This window comes from Coenobita brevimanus, chromosome 72, assembly GCF_032717465.1.
Source record: "Coenobita brevimanus isolate Jiangsu-jjx chromosome 72, ASM3271746v2, whole genome shotgun sequence".
Classification (NCBI taxonomy): domain Eukaryota; kingdom Metazoa; phylum Arthropoda; class Malacostraca; order Decapoda; family Coenobitidae; genus Coenobita; species Coenobita brevimanus.
In genome coordinates, this window is record NC_137025.1 from 12,182,322 (window position 1) to 12,205,859 (window position 23,538).

Here is a 23,538-nt window from a genome sequence, read left to right on the forward strand (position 1 = left end):
CCAAATTACCACCATGAAGTCTGTAAAATATATATACATACCGGCTTATTGTGTACAAGTATGGATCATTATAAGGTGCATGGATGTGTTTGATTGCCTGCTGTTTCGATCCTAACGTAGGTATTGGTATATATGAAACAATTTAAGGAATACTCGTATACCAATTTTCGGCGTAAAGGCTAGTTCATATGAATTTCGTCTAAGTTGTATTTATAAGACTTCAGCTTTTCAACTTTTTTTTCAGAATCTACCAATGTTTTTATTTTTTATTTTTTAAGTTCAAATTGTTTCCCATGCTTATTGTTTTCCTTATTTTTTAAATATAATTCAGCCTGCACTCGTTCACGCTCTTAAGTCATGGCAGTCGTGAATCTGAAATGTACTTTTACCAATCCTACCTTCGAACTGTGGCATCATTATTCAGATCTAGGGTGGGCATAATTCAGGAGGTTAAATGTTAAGTACACTCTGGTAGGTTTCAGCTGGACTCCTTCGTTGTCAGAACCCAATTGGGAAACCAGTGTCAATAAGGAACAACCATTGCATCGAAAAAGAATGGCAAATAAAGAGGACGCAATAAGGGAATGCTAATTTCAATTGAAAATCTTTGTGCTGATGCTCCCAGTGCCTTATTCTACCTGATTTTCTATATCCAACCGTAATGTAAGCTGAATCTGTCATTGTGGCTTAGGAATAGAGAACAAATAGACAGCATAACTAGTTAGTTTTTATTTTATTGCAAACACTTACGTCACCATTATCAATTAATTTGGAAAGTATTTACAAATATCTTACAGTGCACGTAGATTGTCTCACATATAAAAAGTCAGACGACCTCAACAGACACATACTAAACACTCAACCATGGTATTAAAAAGGGTAAATGAGCTTTGTTCACTATAGAGAAGTATTCCACTGATAGAATTTGACATCAGATAAAGTTAGGTCTCTTATTGCTAATTCATGAAGCAGTTGTTGATTGTGTATGATCGCTGACTGTCCCTCTGGCCAGTTGCGTGGACTCCGAGTCTTGCGTGGCCACGTGGAGGAGCTGCCGGGGACGTTGTCCCCTGCCACTGCCACCGATGTAGACCCCGCAGACTCGCTTTTGCGGATCACATCTAGCTCGTTGTAAAAACTTCCGCCGTAATAATCGACGACATGAGCGTGGCTAGAGTGATGCTGCAGCTCTGAACCCGACGCTACCGGTACCAGAGGGCTCTGCCATCATAGCCGCATCTCCTCATAAGGGGGTATCTTGCCCTTCGGCGGTGCCGGCACCTGCACAGGCAGCAGTGGCTGTGACTCTGATGGCAACAGCCGCGGTGGTGGAGGCGGCATCGGCAGTGTCTGTGGCTGTGTACTGGCTTTTTGCTGCTCTTGTATTTGTTGCTGTGGCTGATTACCAACCATAGTAACATTACCATTCGGTTTAGTAACTGGCACTAGCGTCGTACCTTGATCAGGGACTGTGAGGCAGCTTGGCGGGTCGGCAAATGCAGGAGGACACTCTGACAGGTGTGTGAGGGCGTGGGTGTAGACGAGTGGCGAGGGCGGCGGGGCCATTAGGGAGGTTACTGTCAGTGGTGGCTTTGACACCTCCAACTGGGTGCTTGGTGCTATAACAGGAGTAGAAGCAGTGCTGACACCCACCATCTGCTGCTCACTGCTGCTCTGACTGGTCTGCTGACTTTGCTGTTCCTTCTTATTCCCTAGCCGTGCTCGGTCACGCTGGTAGTACACACCGGCAAAGATTAATATGTTCAGAATGAGTAAAGAGACTCCAATGGTGATCGTCACCGACAGCGCCGTTGAGTAAGATACATTGGCTGTAACCTCCGACCTAGTTTCTTGGGTTCGAGCTGTTACGTTGGGAGATATATCGTTATCGTAGTTAGGATGCAGGCCAGAAGGAGTCGTTAGAAAGCGTGTAAAAAGGGAAGGAAAGGTTGTGGTTGAAGTGGTGGTTGTGGTTGTGGTGGTGGAGGGCAGGATGTAGTGGCCCGCCATATGCTGTACCGGCCGTACAGGACCTGAATACAGCTCAGGGTCATCGAACTGGGAGAAAAGATGGTGGACTGCAGAAAGCTCCTGCAGTTGGTCCTCGGGGTCTGCTTCCTCGGCCTCTGGGTCCCTGAGGGTGAGGAACTCGAGGCGGCCCACACGCTGCAGGCGAGGCACCAACCAGGTCCACAGAGCCAGCTGGTGGGCGCGGTAGTGGTGCCTCATCTGGGGCTGAACACCTGCATCACAGCATAATGAAGACTGGTTAGTGGACGCATGCTTTTAATCCTCAGTCGGCAAGAAGCCACAACCACAATGAATACAATAGCAAAACGAGAAGTCTAAGGAGGAGAAACTATCATCAAAATACCCAGTTAATAATAATAATAATAATAATAATAATAATAATAATAATCTCTCCATATCTATTGCCAGACGCCTTAATCCCATAAGGGGTGGTAGCAAACAAATCGCTTCCATGTCACCCGGTCCCCCACTATTTCGCTGCCCTGCTCCTAGCTTACACCCCCCTCTCTCATATACCTCTCCACTATATAATAATAATAATAATAATAATAATAATAATAATAATGATAATAATACAATATTTAAAGGATAATTAAGAAAAAAAATTCAGGGTCCAGTTACATATAACTAGAAAGAAGTAACAGATAGATAAGATTTCTGTCGTGTTCGTGGTTTATGAACATAAAGGGAAAGTAGTAATTAGAATGTTGTTAGATAAATCAAAACAATAATAAATAATGAAAGACTTAGTATGGATGGTTTTTGCTTATAGGTAGAACCGAGAAATAAAAAGTTGGAGTAGTAAGAGATGGGATGCAAGGTCCTATTCACTGGACAGACTGATGACTGTTATTTTTATATCATCTCACAAAAAATTTTATTCTTCTTTTCATTCATCCACCATGTAATCCTTTTTGCCCCATCATTTGCGTAGGGGTCCTATGCTAGGCTTCTCTATTCCGACATTTAAGGCGAGGGTAACCACCTTCCTTCGCATCTGAGTGCCATAATGTGAGCAATAAACCTCAATCATCCTTCACCACCCTCCTTCGCCTTTGAGTGGCATAATGTGAGCAATAAACCTCTACCGTCCTTCAGATTTAAACCATTCATTTAATTATTTTTCCTTCTTCCTCTGGCAACTCACTCCACATAGGTGAAAAATTTAATTTATGCTCCTGATAATTACGTGTCTAATGTACTTTGTTCGTGAATGCTATTTCTTTAAACTTAAACAGGACAGGTTTGTTAAAAGAGAAGTTTTCAGCAAGAAAGATTAGGGCTGATAAAATAAAATCTTAGGATATTAATCTTACCATCTTTATAATGCAGTATTTGGGAAGCAACTGTTTTTATCATTAATATCATCTCAGTTCCCACCAAAGGGGAAAAAACAATGGAGGAGTGAGATCCAACATAAGAAAGAAAAAAATAGAAGGCACAATGTAGGGTATACTTTACTGACGTCTAAGAACATCAGACTGGTTCAGCGGCAATGTTAGGTCTCTCTCTCTCTCTCTCTCTCTCTCTCTCTCTCTCTCACACACACACACACACACACACACACACACACACACACACACACACACACACACACACACACACACCAGAATACACAGAGCCACGTTCGGAGAGACTGTACAAAACGAAGAGGGACACATTTATGCACAGTATTTTTGAGGACAGGCTCTGTGTAGTCGGAAACGTTAAAGAAATAAAGAGACCCTTCTGAGGGTTCGAGGGCCTTGTGATTCTCAATGCGCCTGGCTTTTTCACTTCACCCATCCAAAATTCATTTCGTACCCTCCCCAAACCCTTTATCCTCTTTACCAAATCCTGCCAACCCTCCTGGCAAAAATCGTGGGTGTGCTGCAATGCCTGGCGTCAGAAATCATTGAGAATATGAACTCTCTTCAACACATATATATATATATATATATATATATATATATATATATATATATATATATATATATATATATATATATATATATATATATATATATATATATGTATGTATGTATATATATATAGAGAGAGAGAGAGAGAGAGAAAGAAAGAGGAGGGGGGGAGATAAAGTAACTTGTGACCTCATATTAGATTAACGTTGGAATAACGGATGTACTGTAGGTGGTTAAATGCAACTCCCGCAGCGATAATTTTTTCATTACAGCTTTTTGTACGTTACTGAGGCAAACTATATCGAGACTCAGATAAATTAAACTACATGAAACAGATTATCAAGGTGTGTTATGCAAATATATCGCAAAGAAAAAGTTACTGTTGAGTCTCCTATCCCACCCACAATACGACCCTTAGTTCATATGCTTTAAATGCTTGTGAAAACCTTAAGAGTTTTTTTTTTCTGTTTTTATCCACTAGTTGCTCTATATCAGCCACATTACGCCTTGCTTACCTATGGCCAGGTACCGCTGATAGATGGGATCGTACTTCTCCCAGGTCAGGCCTCGAAAGTAGTTGTCGATGGCGTTGGTCAGCATATCCTGGTCAGGGCGCAGATCTGGGTTTCTGTTGATTTGTCAGGTAGAAGGCGCTTTTAGTAACCTCGAGGACATGGTTAATAAGTAAATGCAAACAAGTATGAGTTCTAAATTTTTAATGCCTTCAGAACGATAGGTCATCTTAATTTTCCTGACCTCCACACTCACTACTCTGTTTAGTATGAAGGCCTTCATAACATCATCCACCTTTCTTCCCTCTGTGTCAATCTACCTTTTTAAACTTCCTGAGCACATTAACCTCTCTTCTTTAACCCTGTCACCAAATTTTCTTTCCACTGCAAAAATTATCCACAACAGAGAGTGGGTAACTTATTTCATACTATTTTTCAACATGGAATAACAAATACTGACTCTCTCCTGGGGAAGTTGGTGATGAAATTAATCATGGCCTGGCAGTGATAATACATTCACCATTAACGGACCCTAGGTCAAAGCAGCACTACAGAAATATTCTATTCCGACCAATGCCATGGCAGGCGATTTTATTCAGCTGAGAATGAGTCTTAGGGGAAAGTTAAAAAATGCGGTTATCGCTTTCAAATTGACCATGTCCTGACGAATATAATGATGATGGTGAGCATAAATGATGAAAATTTAAGTCGTATGGAGACATGTTTCAGTGCTCTGGTTGGGATCCATTACAAATATGACCTACGCTGAAAGGGTTAATTAACATATCCGCTATACTGACCCTGTCCTGGCGAAGTTAGCTATGAAGGTGAGCATGGCCTGAGAGACGAGCTGGTCCTGTCTGGTCCAGTTACCGATGTACACTCCCAGCTCGGCCACCAGGGGCGCACCCAGCACCAGCGGTAGCTCTGACCCGTGCACTGCGCCGTGAAGACTCTGCACGGGGATCATGGTGGGTGAGAGAGAGAGAGAGAGAGAGAGAGAAAGAGGAGGAGCCCTCAAAGTCTGGACGTTTAAAGTACGTGCTGTTAGTATATGCTTTCATATGACAGCATATGTTCACATTCTGTCTGTTGTACCCATGACATAAACATCGAGACACACAAACGTAGCCAGTACAACACCTCGACCTCCATATGCATATATTTTCCTATAGACACCCTTTCTCCATTTTTATTTCGTCAGCACGGGGAAGATTTTAATTTTAACTATCACTCTCCCTCTTTGTAAAAGGCCTGGTCTTACAGTGGGCCTAAAATGGACTAATACAAATATACATAAATCCAGCCCTCTCAGTGGTAATATTACAGCCATGAGAGACTGAATCCCCTGTGTGGCAAGAATGGCGAGTGGCCCTCCCCCCCCACCAGGCCTCCCCATCAACTGTAACTCGGCGCCATGCACGCCCTGCTCCGGGAGTCATGTAATGGAGGAAGCCTGCAGCAGAACTTGGTGAAGAAAATAAGTCCGTAAGAGTCTGGGAATCAGTTTACCGGGAAGTGCTGGACCCGAGTATCGACGGTAACTGGCGAAAAATAGAATTGTAAAGGTTTTGGTTGTGTACTAGATGTTCATGGACACACATAGCATAGAAACGCCACGGTAGATACCAGTAACTTTGATGAAAGTACAAGAATGATATATTGCAGTTCGTATGATTAATCATAGCAATGGCAGGTGCTGCTTTCTGGATTACATATATATATATATATATATATATATATATATATATATATATATATATATATATATAGATAGATATATATATATATATATATATATATATATATATATAGATAGATAGATAGATAGATAGATAGATAGATAGATAGATATAGATATATATATAGATATATATATATATATATATATATATATATAGATAGATATATATATATATATATATGTGTGTGTGTGTGTGTGTGTGTGTGTGTGTGTGTGTGTGTGTATATATAATGTATGTAAATTATATGATATATATGTATGTTAGGGTGGTCCATGGCTATATACTGGAATTTCACATAGCGTACACTGATTCAGACACAAGATGCCCTTAATCCAATTTACTGCCTTAGTAACATGTAAAAAAATGAGGCCAATCTGATAACGTTTAGGGGTCGCTCTAAACTTAGGCTTTTAAGAGGGTATAGATGGTTCGCGAGAAATGTACTGTAGATTGTAGAATGTTCTAGAAGGGGCTAGTCGGTTAAAAACGGTTATAGAATATTCTGGTATGTTCTAGAATGTTCTGGACGGTTCGAGAAAAGTATGGAATGTTCTATAAATACCCGCAGGCGGCCTTGCTGCTCAGTTGGCCGGTTGTGCAATGTGCAATTGAGCATATTGCGCTGACAAAATGTGTGTGTGTGTGTGTGTGTGTGTGTGTGTGTGTGTGTGTGTGTGTGTGTGTGTGTGTGTGTGTGTGTGTGTGTGTGTGTGTGTGTGTGTGTGTTGTGTTCTGCACAGCCTACTTTGCGTTTTTCCTCTATTTTAAGTTGAGTTTCTGTTTGCAGGTGATATGGCTATAGCCAGGGTGCTTCTGTCTGGTTGACTAGTCATTCTGAAGAGACAATTACTGGTTGTCGATTGCCATCCAAGGGTCAAGTACTCAGGCATTTCTTTTACCACCACGTAATGCTGAAGAAAATAAAGTCTGACAGTGCGTCTCCAGTGACTGACACTGTTCTTATTTTCTGGGATTCGGCCAATGTTCCGACCTCGACCGTCTGCTACGGCAAGAAGAAGCTTCTGGGGCTATTCAAACAGTATGAAAAGCTGAAGAAATATCGACTGAAGGACTCAGATTCATGTCGAATGAAAAAAGATATATTTTTTGGAGACCTTGAAGAACTGTTTGACATCCCCAGGCGAGATGTTCAGAAACAAATCACAAACGAAGAATTCGGGGTTTCCCTAATCAGTCAGCAGGAAGATCGCATGCAGTCATCAATGACAGTCGACCAGTTGTTCCAAATGGAGACGGCAGAAGAGAAAGGAAAAATCTGATAGAGACAAAGAAGCTATGGCTAAGACAGTCGATTCGTCAAAGACTGATTCCCTTTCTTCTTCTTCCACATAGGAAGTACTGTAAAAGATGTTGGAAATCTGGATTTTACCCATGTGCTCCGTCGAACAGCAAGTAGATGTTGCGATGGGAGCCTCAGCAAATGCGACTGGTCAAAACTTGAATAAACTGACGCTCTCCAGAAGCTTCATCCGTCGCCGTCGATTTAAGAACCGTGAAATGACAGCAGTTGAGGCTAAAAATCACGGCATACAGTATCACCATGACATTCCGTGCTGTTCGAAGGGGGCTTTCATCGAATAGCACTTCCGTTGAAAAATAGGGTTTACCGTGCTGAAATGACTTTTCTGAATATGTGCTTACAGTTTTCTATTAACATTAGTTACAAAAACTTCTGTTTTAATGTTCAGTGTTCACGTCGTTTATGGTGAAGTGCAATAATGTGATGGTAACAAAAAGTGAAAGCTGTTGCGACCTTTAAATATTAAACTAGAGAATTGAAATTTTGCAGGTTCGTTTGATTAATAAATGGGAATAGAAGCAGCTTGTATTTGTCATGCTATCCTGTTATTTGTATTTTGGGACCACCCTAAAGTGTGTGTGTACATAGATAGATAGATAGATAGATAGATAGGCCTACATGCTTTCTGGGTTATATATATATATATATATATATATATATATATATATATATATATATATATATACACACACACACACACGTGGGCCAAAAGTTACTTTACCATAATATTATTCAGTATTATGGTGGTTTAGTGGGTAGTTATTGTGCTCCAATCGGATTGAGCCGATGAAGATTTATATCCAAGGGGTGGTTGGGGTTTATTGCTCACGTAATGCCGCTCAGGAATGAGTGAGGTTAGTCACTCTCATCTTAAATATCAGGACCAACTGCCTAGCCCCGGGCTTCTACGCTCCTCATGGGGCAACGTAGGATTGGATGATGGATGGATGGATGGACACAGTTACATTACAAGAGTTATATTTCATCTTCCAAATTAATATGGATACAAGATGGTACACCTCCTCATTGTGGTAGGATTGTGCAAGAATTTCTCGGTAACACTTTCGACACATGGGTTGAAAGAAGGGCTACTGCTGAGTGGCCTCCAAGATTACCTGACCTAAAGCCATGTGACTTCGCAGTTTCGAAGATGATCAAAGGGGAAGTTTCCAAAACATATATCATCATCAGCAGCAGCAGCAGCCGTTTGAGTATCCACTGCAGGACCGGCCTATCCCGACCGAAGTCGGGACGATACAGCCAATGTATCTCTATGAAGTGGCTTAGGCTGTCTGGTAGAGATTGTATGTAGGGTGAGAAGTGCTTGTAAGTGTAATTGTAGTGCTGGAGTGGCTTTGGATGTGTGAGTAGTCTGTGAACCAAGTGTAATCGGCCCGAGCAAGCCGACTGGGTGCAAGCATACTTCATTGTAAGCGACACTGGTTCAGTCACATCACCCCTTGTGTCCGCCAATGCAGTACGTGGCCGGGTGAACACTCCCAAAGATTATTACCCAGGCTGGGCGCGAACCCTGATTCACCCGTGTACGAAAAAGGACACTCTACCACTGGACCACAGAGGCTCCTATATATACTGTATATATATATATATATATATATATATATATATATATATATATATATATATATATATAATGAGGGGTCGCTAAAGCTAAGGGAAATGAAAGAAACCTTGCGTCCGTAAAATGTTAGTCGGAAACAGGTGGATAAGGCCGTTTCAAGAGGTACTTCTGTATCTAAAATATGAGATGAAAATGGCAAAGGAAGAGAGGTTGTTGTTGTTGCTGTTGTTGTTAATGACCCATGTCTGTCTGACCGAGCAGATCCATCAGTCGCAGGTAAGCAATCGTCCCTACAGTACCGTCCCATACAGTGAATAGATGTTCCCTTGCGGTAGACAGCACCTCATTCTGGCCAGGTGAGGGGAAGAGTATGTTGGTTTGGTTCCAGATGGACGCCGCATTTGTGTCTTCAACCAGTTAACAGTGACATCATTGTAGACTCCACATCTCTTTATTGTATCATTTGTTTACCACCCAGCGTTGTATATGGTTTCCTGTGTTACAGGAAATCGTTAGGTTTGTCACTGCGTGTTGAGCTACAGGAAGTAGCATGAACAGTAATAAAAAGTGACAGGAAGGATTGGGAGAAATAGGAAAAGAAGAGGACAAATACAGTAAAAGAACGATAAAGATAAGGGAAGTAGACAGCCTTACATCAAGTGCGTGGATGATGTCTGCCACTTCCTACCACCAAAGAGAGGATGTAATTGTTCTTAGCACGAAACTGCATTAGCTTATAGAGCAGTAAAAAAATGCATCAGACATAAGGAAAATTTCATACCAGCATTGCCAAGGCTAACCACATATACAGTAACAGAGTGAACTAATTAAAGTCTTATACTTAAACAGAAAATAATCATAATATTACAGTCACACATCATTTACTTTAATCAGTGGTGATGTTAAGGTCATGAGGTTTTACAAATGGCAAGATTTCAGTTCCAGCTCAAAAATCGCATGCATGATTACTGAACAGACACAGGCAAACTCTCCTTCCACAGTTCTGTATAATGGTTTGTGGCAATATTATATTTGCGTCAAGAATGTAAGCAACCCTAAATGGTGCAGTAAAAACAGATGGATGTTTGGCGATTTTTGGTATGGTTGCATTAGAATGCACTCTAATTGTAATCACTGATCAAATTGAATTAAAAATTGATATGATTCAAATGAAAATGTACACAAAAGGATTATGACTGTAAAGCATTTTTTTTTAAGTGAAATTTTGGGCAGAAATGCAATAATACAACGGAATGTAAGAATACCAGCGAAAGATTAATGGCCCAGGTGCTCACTGAGATTACTGTTCCCCATAAAACCCACTCACATTATCCGAGAAAAGTTCTTCTTCCCATGATGCAACATCTATGGGCTAAATATCACCGGATGATTCTTTATTTTCTGTAGGACTATTTGGTGGACTATTTGGTGTGTGTGTGTGTGTGTGTGTGTGTGTGTGTGTGTGTGTGTGTGTGTGTGTGTGTGTGTGTGTGTGTGTGTGTGTGTGTGTGTGTGTGTGTGTGTGTGTGCGTGCGAACACGCGTGTAATGTAAATTTTTAAGTAACACAGAGCTGTGAAAAGAATTTCCCTGTGTACTGTACTAAGATGAACTTGTTCTGTGCCACTCACACTCATCGAGCCGTAACTGCGTATACTTACGAATTGCTCATCAGAGTGATCACTATCGTGATCGAAGACATAGAAAAACTGGTTCTTGTGTCCCATGCGAAGGTTGTTGGCAGTCATGATGAGTGGAGCCACATACTGAGCATCACTGAGAGCATTCAGTGTGGCGTCTCGTACAGCAGTTGGGGGAGGGTCTGGCTGCTCCCAATCTGTGTACTCTTTCACAGCCGAGATGAACACCTCGTTCAGGTGGTAGTCATAGGAATTACGGATCATCGTGCGCAGAATTCGATCTCGCTGGTTGAGGGACAAACCATCTTGAATGGAGGCACGTGTGAAGGAGTTGAATGCCTCGTGAGGCACCACTCCAAACATGAGGTCATACTCGCGGCTACCTTCAAGTGCCCTCTTCTTCATCTCCCTCCGGTAGTCCTTTTTTATCACGATGCCATCCACGCTGGGACCGAAGGAGGGCAGGAACTGTGGGGATGAGATGTGAACGGCCTGCAACTCCTCCAGAGGCTTTTCCTTGAGGCAGTTAACCATCTCGTCCAGCTCCTGGTTGGAGGGGGTCAGGTCAGGACGATGAAGGCTGACGTTGGTACAGTTGAGGGCCCGGCCGAACTGAATCGCATAGTGAGTTGGCGTGTCGACGGTGGCCCAGGGACTGAGTGCTGAGCCAGACATGAGCACCGCCCGCTGGAACAGGCCAGGAACCACGGCTGCCGATGTCATTAGGAAGTGTATACAGGCGGCGCCAGTTCTGTGACCCACCAAGGTTACACTGCCAGGGTCGCCACCAAAGGCCCCGATGTTCTCCTGGACCCAGTGGAGTGCCGCTATTTGGTCCATTAACCCGTGGTTCATCACATGTCCATGCCCACTTGGGTCAGCGTTTGTGTTCAGGAATCCTGCAACAGATACATACTGTTCAGTAGTCCTCAGTTAATCACACAATGCTCATTAAAATTAAATCAGTCACATCGTACGCTACTCAGCAGACTTTCAACAATCTCGCACAGCTTAGGATTTAGTGCCCTTCACTAAACATCATAAGAGTGAAATATTGTGGATACTAAAGACAATGAAGGAAACCAGGAATCAATTTATTTTGCTCTATTTATTATTATTATATCATCATCATCCGAACCTCCTTTCCCACCCAAGGGCAGGGTGAGGAGTAGCAATGTCCAGACAGCACAAACTTGCCCAATTCAAATAGGCCACACTTCCATTCACTCATCATTCAAGCCCCCGAAATCCTGGCTCCACCAGATACGCCAAAAACATTCACCACATTCTGCAGTTTCACACAGTGTATCCGATTGAATCTATCCGGACGCTGCCATGCTCACACGAGGTACCAAAATCACTGATCACGCACTTCTCCTAACAAAATTCATCCAGCCAGCTCGATCTCTTGTCAGTTCCATAGCCTCACCGACTTACAAACCTTTCTTCCTCACACACTCATCCACCATATCTTTCCACCATCTCCTTGGCCTACCTCGCCTCCTCCCTCCTTCAAATTCGATCAGGTATACCTATTTTACCACTCTATTGTTATCCATTCTTTCCACATGACCATACCATCTCAGGACACTCTCTTCGATTCTGGTGTCCACAGACTTCCTCACTCCATACATTTCACGAATCACATTATTTCGTATCCTATCCAGCATCTGTACACCACATACATTCCTCAGCAGTCCCATCTCCACTGCTCTCACTCTTGACTTTTCATTTTCATGTCACACCATAGTCTCACACCCATATGTTAGAGTTGGCACTAACACTCCCTCATGTAAGCCTCGTGCAGCTACAACACTCAAGCCTCTGTTTCTTATCAAGGCCTTCATTGCACTAGCCATTTTTCTTGCTTGTGTCACTCTACTTTCAACTTCTTTTGCCCATTTTCCTGTCTTTTCTATCACTGTACCCAAGTATTTGAACTCTCTCACCAGTTCCAGTCTTTCTCCATTCACTGTGACATCACACTGGGAGTCACCTTCTCTCTCAGTAACCATCACTTTATTCTTCTCTACATTTACTCTCAAGGCACGACGCTCACAGACATCAGCAAAACTCTGCACTAGCCTACTGAGTTCTTGTCCGGTACTTGCAAGCAGTACTGCATCATCAGCATACAACAAATTTGAGATATTCCATCTATCACCATTCATTACCAGCGCCATCCCTCTCTCCATTACTCGTGTTTTTACTTCTCTCGTCACCCCATCCATATATATATATTGAACAACCAAGGGGACATCACACAACCTTGTCGCACGCCCACACCGATCGTGAACCACTCACTTAGATGCGCATTAACCCTTACACATGCCTCGCCACCATCATAAAAACTCTTGACAGCACCTAACAGCTTACCATCTACACCATACATGAGCAAAACTTTCCACAATCCCTCTCTGTCTACTTTGTCGTATGCATTTTACAGATCCATGAATGCCATAAACACCTTATGGTCCTTCTCACAAGCCTTTTCTGCTACCTGTCTCACTGTAAATACTTGATCCACACATCCTCCGCCACTCCTAAAGCCACCCTGTTCATCATTCACTAGGACTTCTGATATCTCTCTTACTTTCTCTACGATAATTCTTCCATATACCTTCCCTATCACACTCAATAAACTTATGCCACGATAATTCTTGCACTTACTTCGCTCACCTTTTTTTTCGTACAGGAGTACAATCACAGCCCTTTTCCACTCTGCAGGCGCAGTTTCACTCATCTATGCTTTCTTACATATCTCCAACAAGCACTTCATTCCACTCTCTCCACAACACTTAAACATCTCTGCATACACCTCATCAACCCCAGCTGCTTTCCCATTTTTCAGCCGTATCACAGCGCTCTTCACCTGTGCGAGTGTCACGTCTCCTGGCACTGCATTCCTTCTCTGCACACCCCCAAAACCAGTCATGTTTACAGCCGCTCTGCTCTCTCTATTCCCATTCATCAGGCTTTCAAAATTTTCTTTCCATCTGTTCCTTACTTCATCTCCATAGGTTACTAACCTACCACCTGCATGCTTCACACCATCACATTTCTTTCTATTCATTATAATTGTTCATAAAGTTATTAATTCACATCGTAGGAATTCTTGATCTTTGCAGGGGTTCCCCACATACAATAAGACTGGCCATGTACAATTTAAAACAGTGAAGGCTGTCAACAGTCTGACTGAGTTGTCCGAGTCAGTAGTGTAAAAATGATAATGATGGCCCGATAGTTCAGACCTAACCTAACTTGGCCTTACCGAGTGGTCCAAGTCTGTAGTTAAGAGTGATGACAATGACCTCCCCGTGTGCCGCCAGAACTGACCCATCGTAGGAGTTGGAAGCGCCCCACTCAAAGCTCTCTCCGTGGATGAACACCACCACCGGCAGTGCTCCATGGCCAACCGTGTCTGCAACTAGGATCCAAGCACATGTTAATAATTTTTACGTATTTTGAGTCCTTTAGTCCTGAATGGGTACGATGCGTGTATATCCACTGTGCTGGCTGGCTGTAAAGAGCTTATTTCTGTAATCTGTCAAAACATAGTGAGCTGAAGTATAATAGTGCCCATCATCATGCAGCAAAGCGTACTGTTCACGGAATATTGTCTTAACCTTTGCAACTCTAGATATGAAGCCATCCTAAACATAGTATAAAGAGAGTTTGATGTGTCTTCATGCCTATGAGAGTGTGAGAGGGGGACTCGGTTTTTAGACTTTTCCTAAATGCTAGCAAGGCAGGGCATTTACACACCTGGCACTCTAAATAGGTCACCACTCTTCCACACGCAGAAAACTCAGGCTGCGTTCCCTTCCTCGGTAAGAAATTTCTAACAACGCACATCTCAAAACAGTGTTAATTTATGAACGCCTCCTATCGATTTCGTTGTATCTGTTTGGTCCTGAGCTGTACTGATGAAAATGTTGTTGTTAGCTGCCATTCAGCTTTGACTGGCGAAAGCAGTAGCTAAATTACCGTATGATTGTCCTTACCATGCTGAAGGCAGGTGCAGATAAGACAAATTTAATCAAAATAAGGATTTAACCCAACGGCATAGGTTTAGCAGTAAGTGTCATGTTCCGATTAGCTTTGGAACCAACGTAACACCTCTTCCCTGATTTATTCTACATATTACATCTCAGTATCATTTGTATGTTAATGATGTGCGCTGTGTTGATATCAAAACTATATGAATTCTATGTAGAGAATATTTAGGCGTAAAGTGCATAAGCTGCAATGAGGAGGTGCTATGGTGCGTGCTATGCTACCCAGGATACGGCCCTAAGAACGAGTTGCAGCGTCTGTGTAGGTATTTCTTTTCATCAGTTCGTTTCTTAAATATACAGATCTTGTCCTACATTACCGACCATGGACACGGAAATGGTCACATCTCCACACATTAATCCATATTGCCAGGCACGTGATTAACATGCTTTAAATGAGAAAACTACTTTCAGAGTGGCACGAATGAGAACCAGTCATTGATATTAGACATTTATAAAGAAAAGTATAACTGTTCTGCCAGCTTTACGGATAAGAAAAAAGTGAAATGGGTAATCTGTTATGAAAAGTAGCAATGTGTGAAGTACGAATAAGCGGTTACGAATATGAGAATTCATGGCAATAGTTATTAAGTGAGAAATCTAGTAACTGGCAATGCTACACACGTAAAAGAAAACGTGTGATACTGCTCGGTAATTAACTAATTACACAATGGAGTGCCGTAGTGTTTGTGATGGATTATAGCCTGTGTACAAGATGATTCACAGGGGCAGGGTCAAGAATGCCTTTGAACCTACCCAGCTTATATTTCAGCTTAGTTACACGACACGGAGCACGGTCGCACGGTCTCTCTCTCTCTCTCTCTCTCTCACTAATTAACTGGGTTTTTTTTCCTCGTCCCTCTGCTTGCTTCATGCCTGAGCTTAGTAGCGGATAAAAATGACTGATTAGCTTCGTACAGTCCTCTTAAGTTGAAATTTTAACATTTTTTTTCAAGTGCAGACTGTGAATTTGCATTTTGTTTCTGCTAACGTCATTCAGCTCTGTTCACATAGAGAAACCCATCCGACAAGATGATAAACATTATAACCAAGAACTGAGTCGCTGGAAAGAGATGCATTCTCACGTTGGCGCTGATACACCCGGACGGAGGACCTGCCCAGAAGCACAGACGTCCCTCAGCTCCCCTCACCATGCAGAAGGGTAGTTGGTTACCGCATTAGTTACCTGTGGTTTACTGGGTTCGTGCTCAGATGATCCTAGGGTTAAACCTACTACTTCTACCAAAAACTACCCCAGAAAATTTAAGGTTTTGAAAGAAGGAGTAAATGATTGTTTAAATATAAATTAGTACTACTTGCGAAGATTGGAGGGTGGCACTTGTTACATTCTCTTTATTTTAAATTCCAACTGACTAGCAAGTTGTCTGTGAGTGAGGTGGAGGGCGGGGGGAGAAAGAAATCGAGGATAAGATGAAGGGAAGGCGTAAAGAGGTATATAAGAAAGGGGTGTGTGAGCTGGAGAGAGGACAATCTAATGTTTGACGACAGAGTGATGTGAAGGCGATGAGTTTATGGCAACCTCCTCTGAAATTAAGGCGTTTAGCTCCTGATAAATAGATAGACGAAGAAAACCAGGTATTCAGTCAGAAGGAATATGATAATAATTCGGCCATAACATAAGAGTAGGAAAAGTAGCTGATCAGGAAGCCAGTAAGAGACAGGAGAAGGGAACGCAGCTGAGTGGTTGTGTGACATAAATAATACTGACAGAAATAAACGAAAAGTAAATGCAGCTGACAAAGGAAATAATGGGCAAAAGAACTGATAATGAAACTGATAAAAAAGGAAATGACAGAACGGGATGCAGTCGGTGAAGAAGGATCTGTAATGGACAAGAAAAGGTAATACAGAAGAGAATGGAATGCAGCTGATGAAAACGGAACTGATGGGCAGGAGAATGGAATGGGGAAAGAGAAAGGAATGCATCTGATTAAGATTAAACTGATGGGCAAAAAAGGGAAAAGATGGGCAGGAGAAAGGAAATGCTGCTGATAAAAAAGGAAATAAGGGTACGAGTGTGAGGAACTACGGTACTGAAAAAAGATAGTGTAGGTGATGATGAAACTGTATGATAGACATGAAAAGATAATGTAGTTGTTAATGTAGAAATTGACTGGCAAGAAAAAAAATATACCTGTGGGCAAGAGAAGGGAAGGTAGCTGATAAATAAGGAACCGATGGATGGGCAGCAGCTTGAACTAATACTGACGGGATCATGGCGCAGGAATGAGAGGCTTGACTCTGATGAAGCTCCATCCTTCAAATATCACTCGGGCGAGAGTGATGGAGGGCTGGTGCGCTCGCTAGTTTATATTTGGACACGAAGGCCGTCACAGGGCCAGCTATGTGGTTTTTACTTTAGGGAGTTAGAGGATATTTTAATTCTTTCTGACAAGGAGAGTATGTGTTCACCCCTGTTTGTTTGTTTGTTTGTTTGTTTGTTTTGTTGTTTGTTTGTCTGTTAGCAGGATTACTCAAAAACCAAAAGAGAGATTTGGACCTAATTTGGTGGGTAGATAGCCCATGTCCGAGGGAACAATCGATTAACTTTTGGGACCGATGTTTCTTAGTTTGCTTGTCAGTTAGCAGGTTTTCTCAAAAAATAAAAGAGAGATTTGGACCAAATTTGGTAGGTAGATAGCTCATGTCCCAAAGAATAATCGATTAACTTTTGTGATCGAGCTGGATAGCATTACAGATTCAGGATCCGGAAAACACTTTGCGAAACCCCAATCAGTGATGAGAAAACCTAACCCATTAAGAAGAATGATCTGGAAATTACGTGGCCCTTGTCGGAGAGATGTGCTCCACTCAGTCTCTCTCTAGTTGGCCTTTGTTTTTCCAAAGTTTAACTGCGGCGAGTTGTTTTCAACTTAATGAACTCATGTGTAGTTTGGTATATGAACAACAAAGTTCGTATTCAGCAGACTCAGAATTTAGACTATACACTGTCTAAAAGCTCTGATGTAGTGGGTTTTTCTTGGCCAAATAATACTGCGTGGGGATACAATAAAATCCAAAGATCATAAATCGCGGAGTGAGATTTAAACTACGATGATTGGGCCTTAGTACCATCAGAGGAAGTGCTCACTTATTATTCCACTTATTTTAGTCAGCTTTTACAACCGTTCTCTCTTAACTCCATCAATTGATTTACTGAACAGCCATGGGGACATCACACACCCTTGCCTCACTCCAACTTAGCTGATGAACCACGCATGACATCCACCTATATTTACACATGCCTCAGTATCATCATGTTGTTATTTCTGCAACCCTATCCTCATCTGAACGTGAACCCAATGACTGCAGGAAACCGGCCTTTTCAGCCAGCTGCTCTTAGAGTTCTTTTGTTGAGGCTATGTTAAAGGATTTGTCTGAGTCGTGGTAGTATGATGCAAGAAGTAAGTGTATTGTAATGTGGGGAACTGCATTGCAGTGTAGGTAGACAGGATTGTTTGTAAGTAATATTTTGTGTTAGTACTGTAGCCGAGAAGAGTGATGGATGCATTTTGATCTCTCTAGGTGTACTCATGTTTCCCTGGGTATGGCATTTTCTTAGAGGTTTATGTTTGGTGGCATTTCCAGAAGGAAGTGATATGGCTGAAGACTTTGGATGGCTGTTGTGGCTGTGTTGGTGTCTGTATTTGTAAAGCGTAGTGTTGGGTGTTGAATTGAAGCAGTGAACCATGCGCCTCTCATATTCATACCATTGGAAGTATTTTTGTTTCTTGATGGAGGTATTCTGTAGGCTATTTGTGGTTTTAGTGCATCTAGTCTTATTCTTAAGGAGCTGTTTTTTTTGTTTTTGTTTTTTTCTGAAATAATTCCATGTTTGTTTTTGTTAAAGTATGGGCCCAGCCTGAGCCAGTGTAATTCACAGTTGTTCTAATTGCAACAGCTGAAACAAATTAAACACAGTCTTGGACGGGAATCGATCTCAGCCCTCACACTTTGCTAGCCGTTACGTTGCTGCTGAGCCAAAGAGACGGATACCACTGAGCTCTATAATATGGAGGGACTGTCTCCGCGCGAGCATGTGACTTGGGCCGCCATACTGAAACACCGCACTTGTCGCCTCCACCATGATAATGCAATTGGAGCACTGTTCTTAGCTTGCTGTCTGTTTCGCTGTTGCTTCCATAACCTGCACAGTGGGCAGTTGCATTAATTTTTAGCTACGTAGTGGACCATGGCACTATATTTTCCGGATTCATCGGCTAATTTCAAAAGGCGCGGACGTCAGTTGTGGTGCGTAAACATCATCAGCGCCGCCTTGGGCCCCTGGCGGCAGGCACACAAACTATGCAGCACTAATGAGAAAGCCCCACTATATGATAGAGCTCAGTGGTGGATACCTACTTTGCCTAAGGGCAACAAAGGCATTTATAAACCCCATTACTCCTTCTTATTACTCCTATGATTAAGTTGGTGAGTTCCGAACACATATGGAAGTGTCACAGGAAATGAATACTGCAAGCTCATCCAGGAAAACCAGTTGAGAAAAGCATACTGCCAGCCAAGCCTCACCTCACATCCCACACTGCTGCCAACCAGTGCTGTTAGTGCAACGTAACAAATTAATCACAGTCCTGGCGGGAATTCGGTCTCAGGCTCTCGCACCTTACTAACATGCAAGCTACCACTGAGTCAGAGAATTCTCAATTTCCCTACGGCACACGGTCATTTATAGACTGCATTACATAATGAATTATTCTTAGACAGTTCAAGAATACTTTCTGCTGTCCAAAGGATGTGCCTGTGAGTGTCTTCAAGGTATCCCGTTTACGAAATGCCTTTGACGTGATGTTAACTGTATGCTGAGATAAAGTTACTAGCATGGTCAAAATAAGTCGTAGAATTTTGTGGTGTCTTCCCATTAGGATTGGTTGGTAAAAAGGGAAAAATATGAGAATGCTTCTGAGATTCATGTCTGTCTGGAGTGAAAAGGGTAGTGGTTGACTGGGTTGGTGAAGCACTCATTCACTTTTGTCCACGCCATTTTTCTAAAGACTATAGGTACTGTTGGAATAGGACTTCTTGTTGAGTTCTGAGGTGTTGTGAAGATATTGCCTTGTCGTCAGAAAGGGATAGTACTGTTACTGAAAGATAAGGGATTGGCAGGTCATGGAGGAAAACGTCAAACAGTGAAGGTGGAAGGACTGAGCCCTGTGCACCACAGTTGCATAGTATTCTGAATTTATCATTTTTATTTTAGATCATCTGGGCTTGTCTGCCTGAGACAAAGTTGGAAAGCCAGTTTTTTTTATCTGTTTCTTTCATGTTTGTATTCAAGATTTTATTTGTTAAGGCCTATCTTGGTTGTGTTAAAAGCTTTATGTTCGTTGCAGTTTGTGTGGTTATTAATGATGTTTGTTTCTTACTGAAGCTATGAAAGATGCATTAACCTGAACAGGTGCATGGTGGCCTAGTGCCGCGAAATCAGTATTACAAGTCAGATAGTTGGCCGTGGAGGTGATGTTTTATAAGATTAAACTTTCCATGATATAGGATGGTTTGCAAAGCAGCGATATTGGTACATATAACGTCGAATTGCTGGGAGGTTTTTCCGGTTCGAGTATAGGGTAATGGTTGCATTCTTCCAGATATCACAAATTTGTGAGTCCAGAAGAAGTTGGATTTTTCAGAAAGGGCAACAGTTGTTTTGGTGCCTAGGTGTTTTAAGCTGATTTGTGAAGTCTGATCTGGTTCTGCCGCTTTTTAGTGTTTTTGTGATTTTGACCATTTGTTGTGTTGTTGGGAGAGGAATGCAAGTGGTCATGCGTGTGTATGTGTGTGTGTGTGTGTGTGTGTGTGTGTGTGTGTGTGTGTGTGTGTGTGTGTGTGTGTGTGTGTGTGTGTGTGTGTGTGTGTGTGTGTGTGTGTGATGGGTCTGTATCAGTGATTTGTATTTTTGTGGCTTATTGATGTGTAATAGTTTATTACAATGTTGACTTGTGTTCTTTCTAGGGATGGTTCCATAATCTTTTAGTTGAGCTTCGCTGGTTAGTGAATATGACGTTTTGGATATATGGATATTCCATGTTGATTTCCAGAATTTTTGCTGTATGTTTTATGATCAGGGCTGTCCACATACTTCTTCCAGATGTCATGCTTGTGTGTGTGTGTGTGTGTGTGTGTGTGTGTGTGTGTGTGTGTGTGTGTGTGTGTGTGTGTGTGTGTGTGTGTGTGTGTGTGTGTGTGTGTGTGTGTGTGTGTGTGTGTGTGTGTGTGTGTGTGTGTGTGTGTGTGTGTGTGTGTGTGTGTGTGTGTGTGTGTGTGTGTGTGTGTGTGTGTGTGTGTGTGTGTGTGTGTGTGTGTGTGTGTGTGTGTGTGTGTGTGTGTGTGTGTGTGTGTGTGTGTGTGTGTGTGTGTGTGTGTGTGTGTGTGTGTGTGTGTGTGTGTGTGTGTGTGTGTGTGTGTGTGTGTGTGTGTGTGTGTGTGTGTGTGTGTGTGTGTGTGTGTGTGTGTGTGTGTGTGTGTGTGTGTGTGTGTGTGTGTGTGTGTGTGTGTGGGCGTCCGCGTCGGGCTGAAGCGGTTGGAGCCAATTGGAGGTGCAGCATACGGCACGCCAAGGAACACCTCAACAGGTCGCAGTTGTTTATTTCCCAGAGAGTGGATGATGCCTCTTAGTTGCCCATACTTAGTTGTCACCACCCGTGGGCTACGTTTCTCACCATCTGCTGCCCCTACCAGCGTTGCCACCATCACTAATACAAATGCTAGGCTCCACATGGTGCCAGGGAGGGAGCCTGGCCCAGGGCGACCATCAGCCAGGAGGTGGCTGGTGGCACCAAGCCTCCTGTTGCTGTGCCCATGCTGCATGAGTGTGCAGACAGCACAAGGCTCAACTTGCTAAACCACTGTCACCAAAGCATGACTTCTTTAACGTCGTATTGGTCATGTCACTACTTCTGACAGGAGCATATCCGTGGGAGTCCAGTAGTTACATTACTATCTGATTATCTGTGAAAGAGAAGATAAGTCAAGTTTAGTAAAACAGCATAGACATGTAGTTATGTTCTTGACACCGAAATTTCATATTAGAATGTAGATACTGTATGAAGGAAAGGAATGTCATTCACATCATCGTGAAGTTATATGTAGCCTTGATTAAGTCTCAGAATTTAGTCTTCATAATAAGAGAACCTTTTATCACTGAACAAAGTGAAAAGGATGGAAAGACTACTCTTCTAGCCTTTATAGTGCAGAGAGAATTGATATATTTGTATTACGTTTATATTGTCCTGTAATCACTGAATGTATAGTAAATCACACTTTGAGCAACCTGGGGTGTTATTAAATAGCTTAGAAACATCTGTAAGCGGTAACACGATTTCCAGGCAATGTAAAGAAACTAAGTCTCATTTTACCTCAGGATTCGAAAAGCATGTATCATGACACTGTAAAAGTAACTAAAATATAATGTAATGCAGAGACTTCAAGGGTTAAGTTATGGTGTGAGCACAATACTGCAACCTGGAAAGAAGTACAGTTCACAGAAAATCGGGACAGAGAAGATGTGGTAGCTGATGTGAAGACCAGATTTAGTGCCTGAAAATCAAGTGTGAAAAATACAAGGCAAATGAGAGAGGTTTGTATGTATCTGTTATGGCCCTTCAACTACGATGACATCTTTAATAATTTCTTCTAGGTTCTGTCTGATATCATTTTTCTTTCATTTAGGGGAAACCTCTCGTAGTGAAGCCCTTAATGAATGCTATATGCCCTACTCTAGATGGCATGAGAAGCTCCGTAATACCTCTCCCTTGATGATCTGTTGTGCATATTACACCTTAAAAATTTTCTGCGCTTTATTTATTTCGTACTAATGTCCACACACGGTACTTTCCATCAGCAACAAAGAGGAGGATACTGAGGTGCAATGTATATTTGTACAATAAATCTCTCTCTCTAAAAAAAAGAAAAAAAAATGGTGTTACGAAATCTCCAAAGTCACATGGCTTACCACTATATCTAACCCCCTCCAGATCGAAAACCTTCCCCTATACTGAAGAATGTCACGTGGTGGTGACTAAAGGAAAAGAAAAACATAGGCAGTACTACGCTATTGCAACCCTCCACCTGACCAAGCACATACCCCCCACCTCCTTGCACACCTAAACAAATGCGTAAGGGCCCCTTCCCCAATCTTTTCTTTTAAAGGTGGGAGTAAGGAGAACGCCTTGAGGACACATAACTTGGGCCCATCAGATTCCTTGCGCAGGTCGCACTGAAATTTCTGGAGTTTATTTTTTTACTCTTTCATTATTTTTAACAAAACTACTTAAGACACAGCATTCTAACTATCAAAGGCACCAGTTCACTATAAGACTCATAGCTAGGAGAAATTTCATTGCTCTATAACGAATACTTTCTGAGTTCTGGTCCGGAAACGAAACCTCCACGTCCGGCCAGCCGGCCAGCCGCCCTGCCGCCCAGCTCTACGGACGGACATCTATTGATCCCAGTGATAACAACGCCCTCCACTGACTGCAAGGTGGAGGGTAAAAACCGACGGCTCTCGTGGAGGTAGGTGAAGTGAAGTGAGGAGCTTGAACCTTTGAAGTTGGGCAAATGTATAGGTAGAGAGGGAGGTTTTCGTTAAAGATGAGTTTAGCCTACGTCAAGAATGTTACGTCTGGTAGAGCCTGTGCGTGCGGGTGGAGAAGCTGTAGACAGAGGTGATTTTTTGTGGAGGATATCTGATATCTTGCAAGCGTGTGTGCAA

General features: G+C 42.4%; 1 protein-coding gene across 1 annotated transcript; it reads right to left on the reverse strand.

Moving 5' to 3' along the window:
- Positions 1-1,227: 1,227 nt before the first annotated feature.
- LOC145407258 (neuroligin-3-like) lies at positions 1,228-21,632 on the reverse strand. Its single transcript, XM_080278291.1, has 7 exons — positions 21,485-21,632; positions 14,003-14,158; positions 10,695-11,630; positions 5,245-5,383; positions 4,448-4,560; positions 1,404-2,243; positions 1,228-1,346 (listed from the first exon to the last, which is right to left on the reverse strand). Exons 1-7 carry the CDS (start codon positions 21,630-21,632, stop codon positions 1,228-1,230), a joined length of 2,451 nt encoding a protein of 816 aa, XP_080134417.1.
- Positions 21,633-23,538: the final 1,906 nt, after the last annotated feature.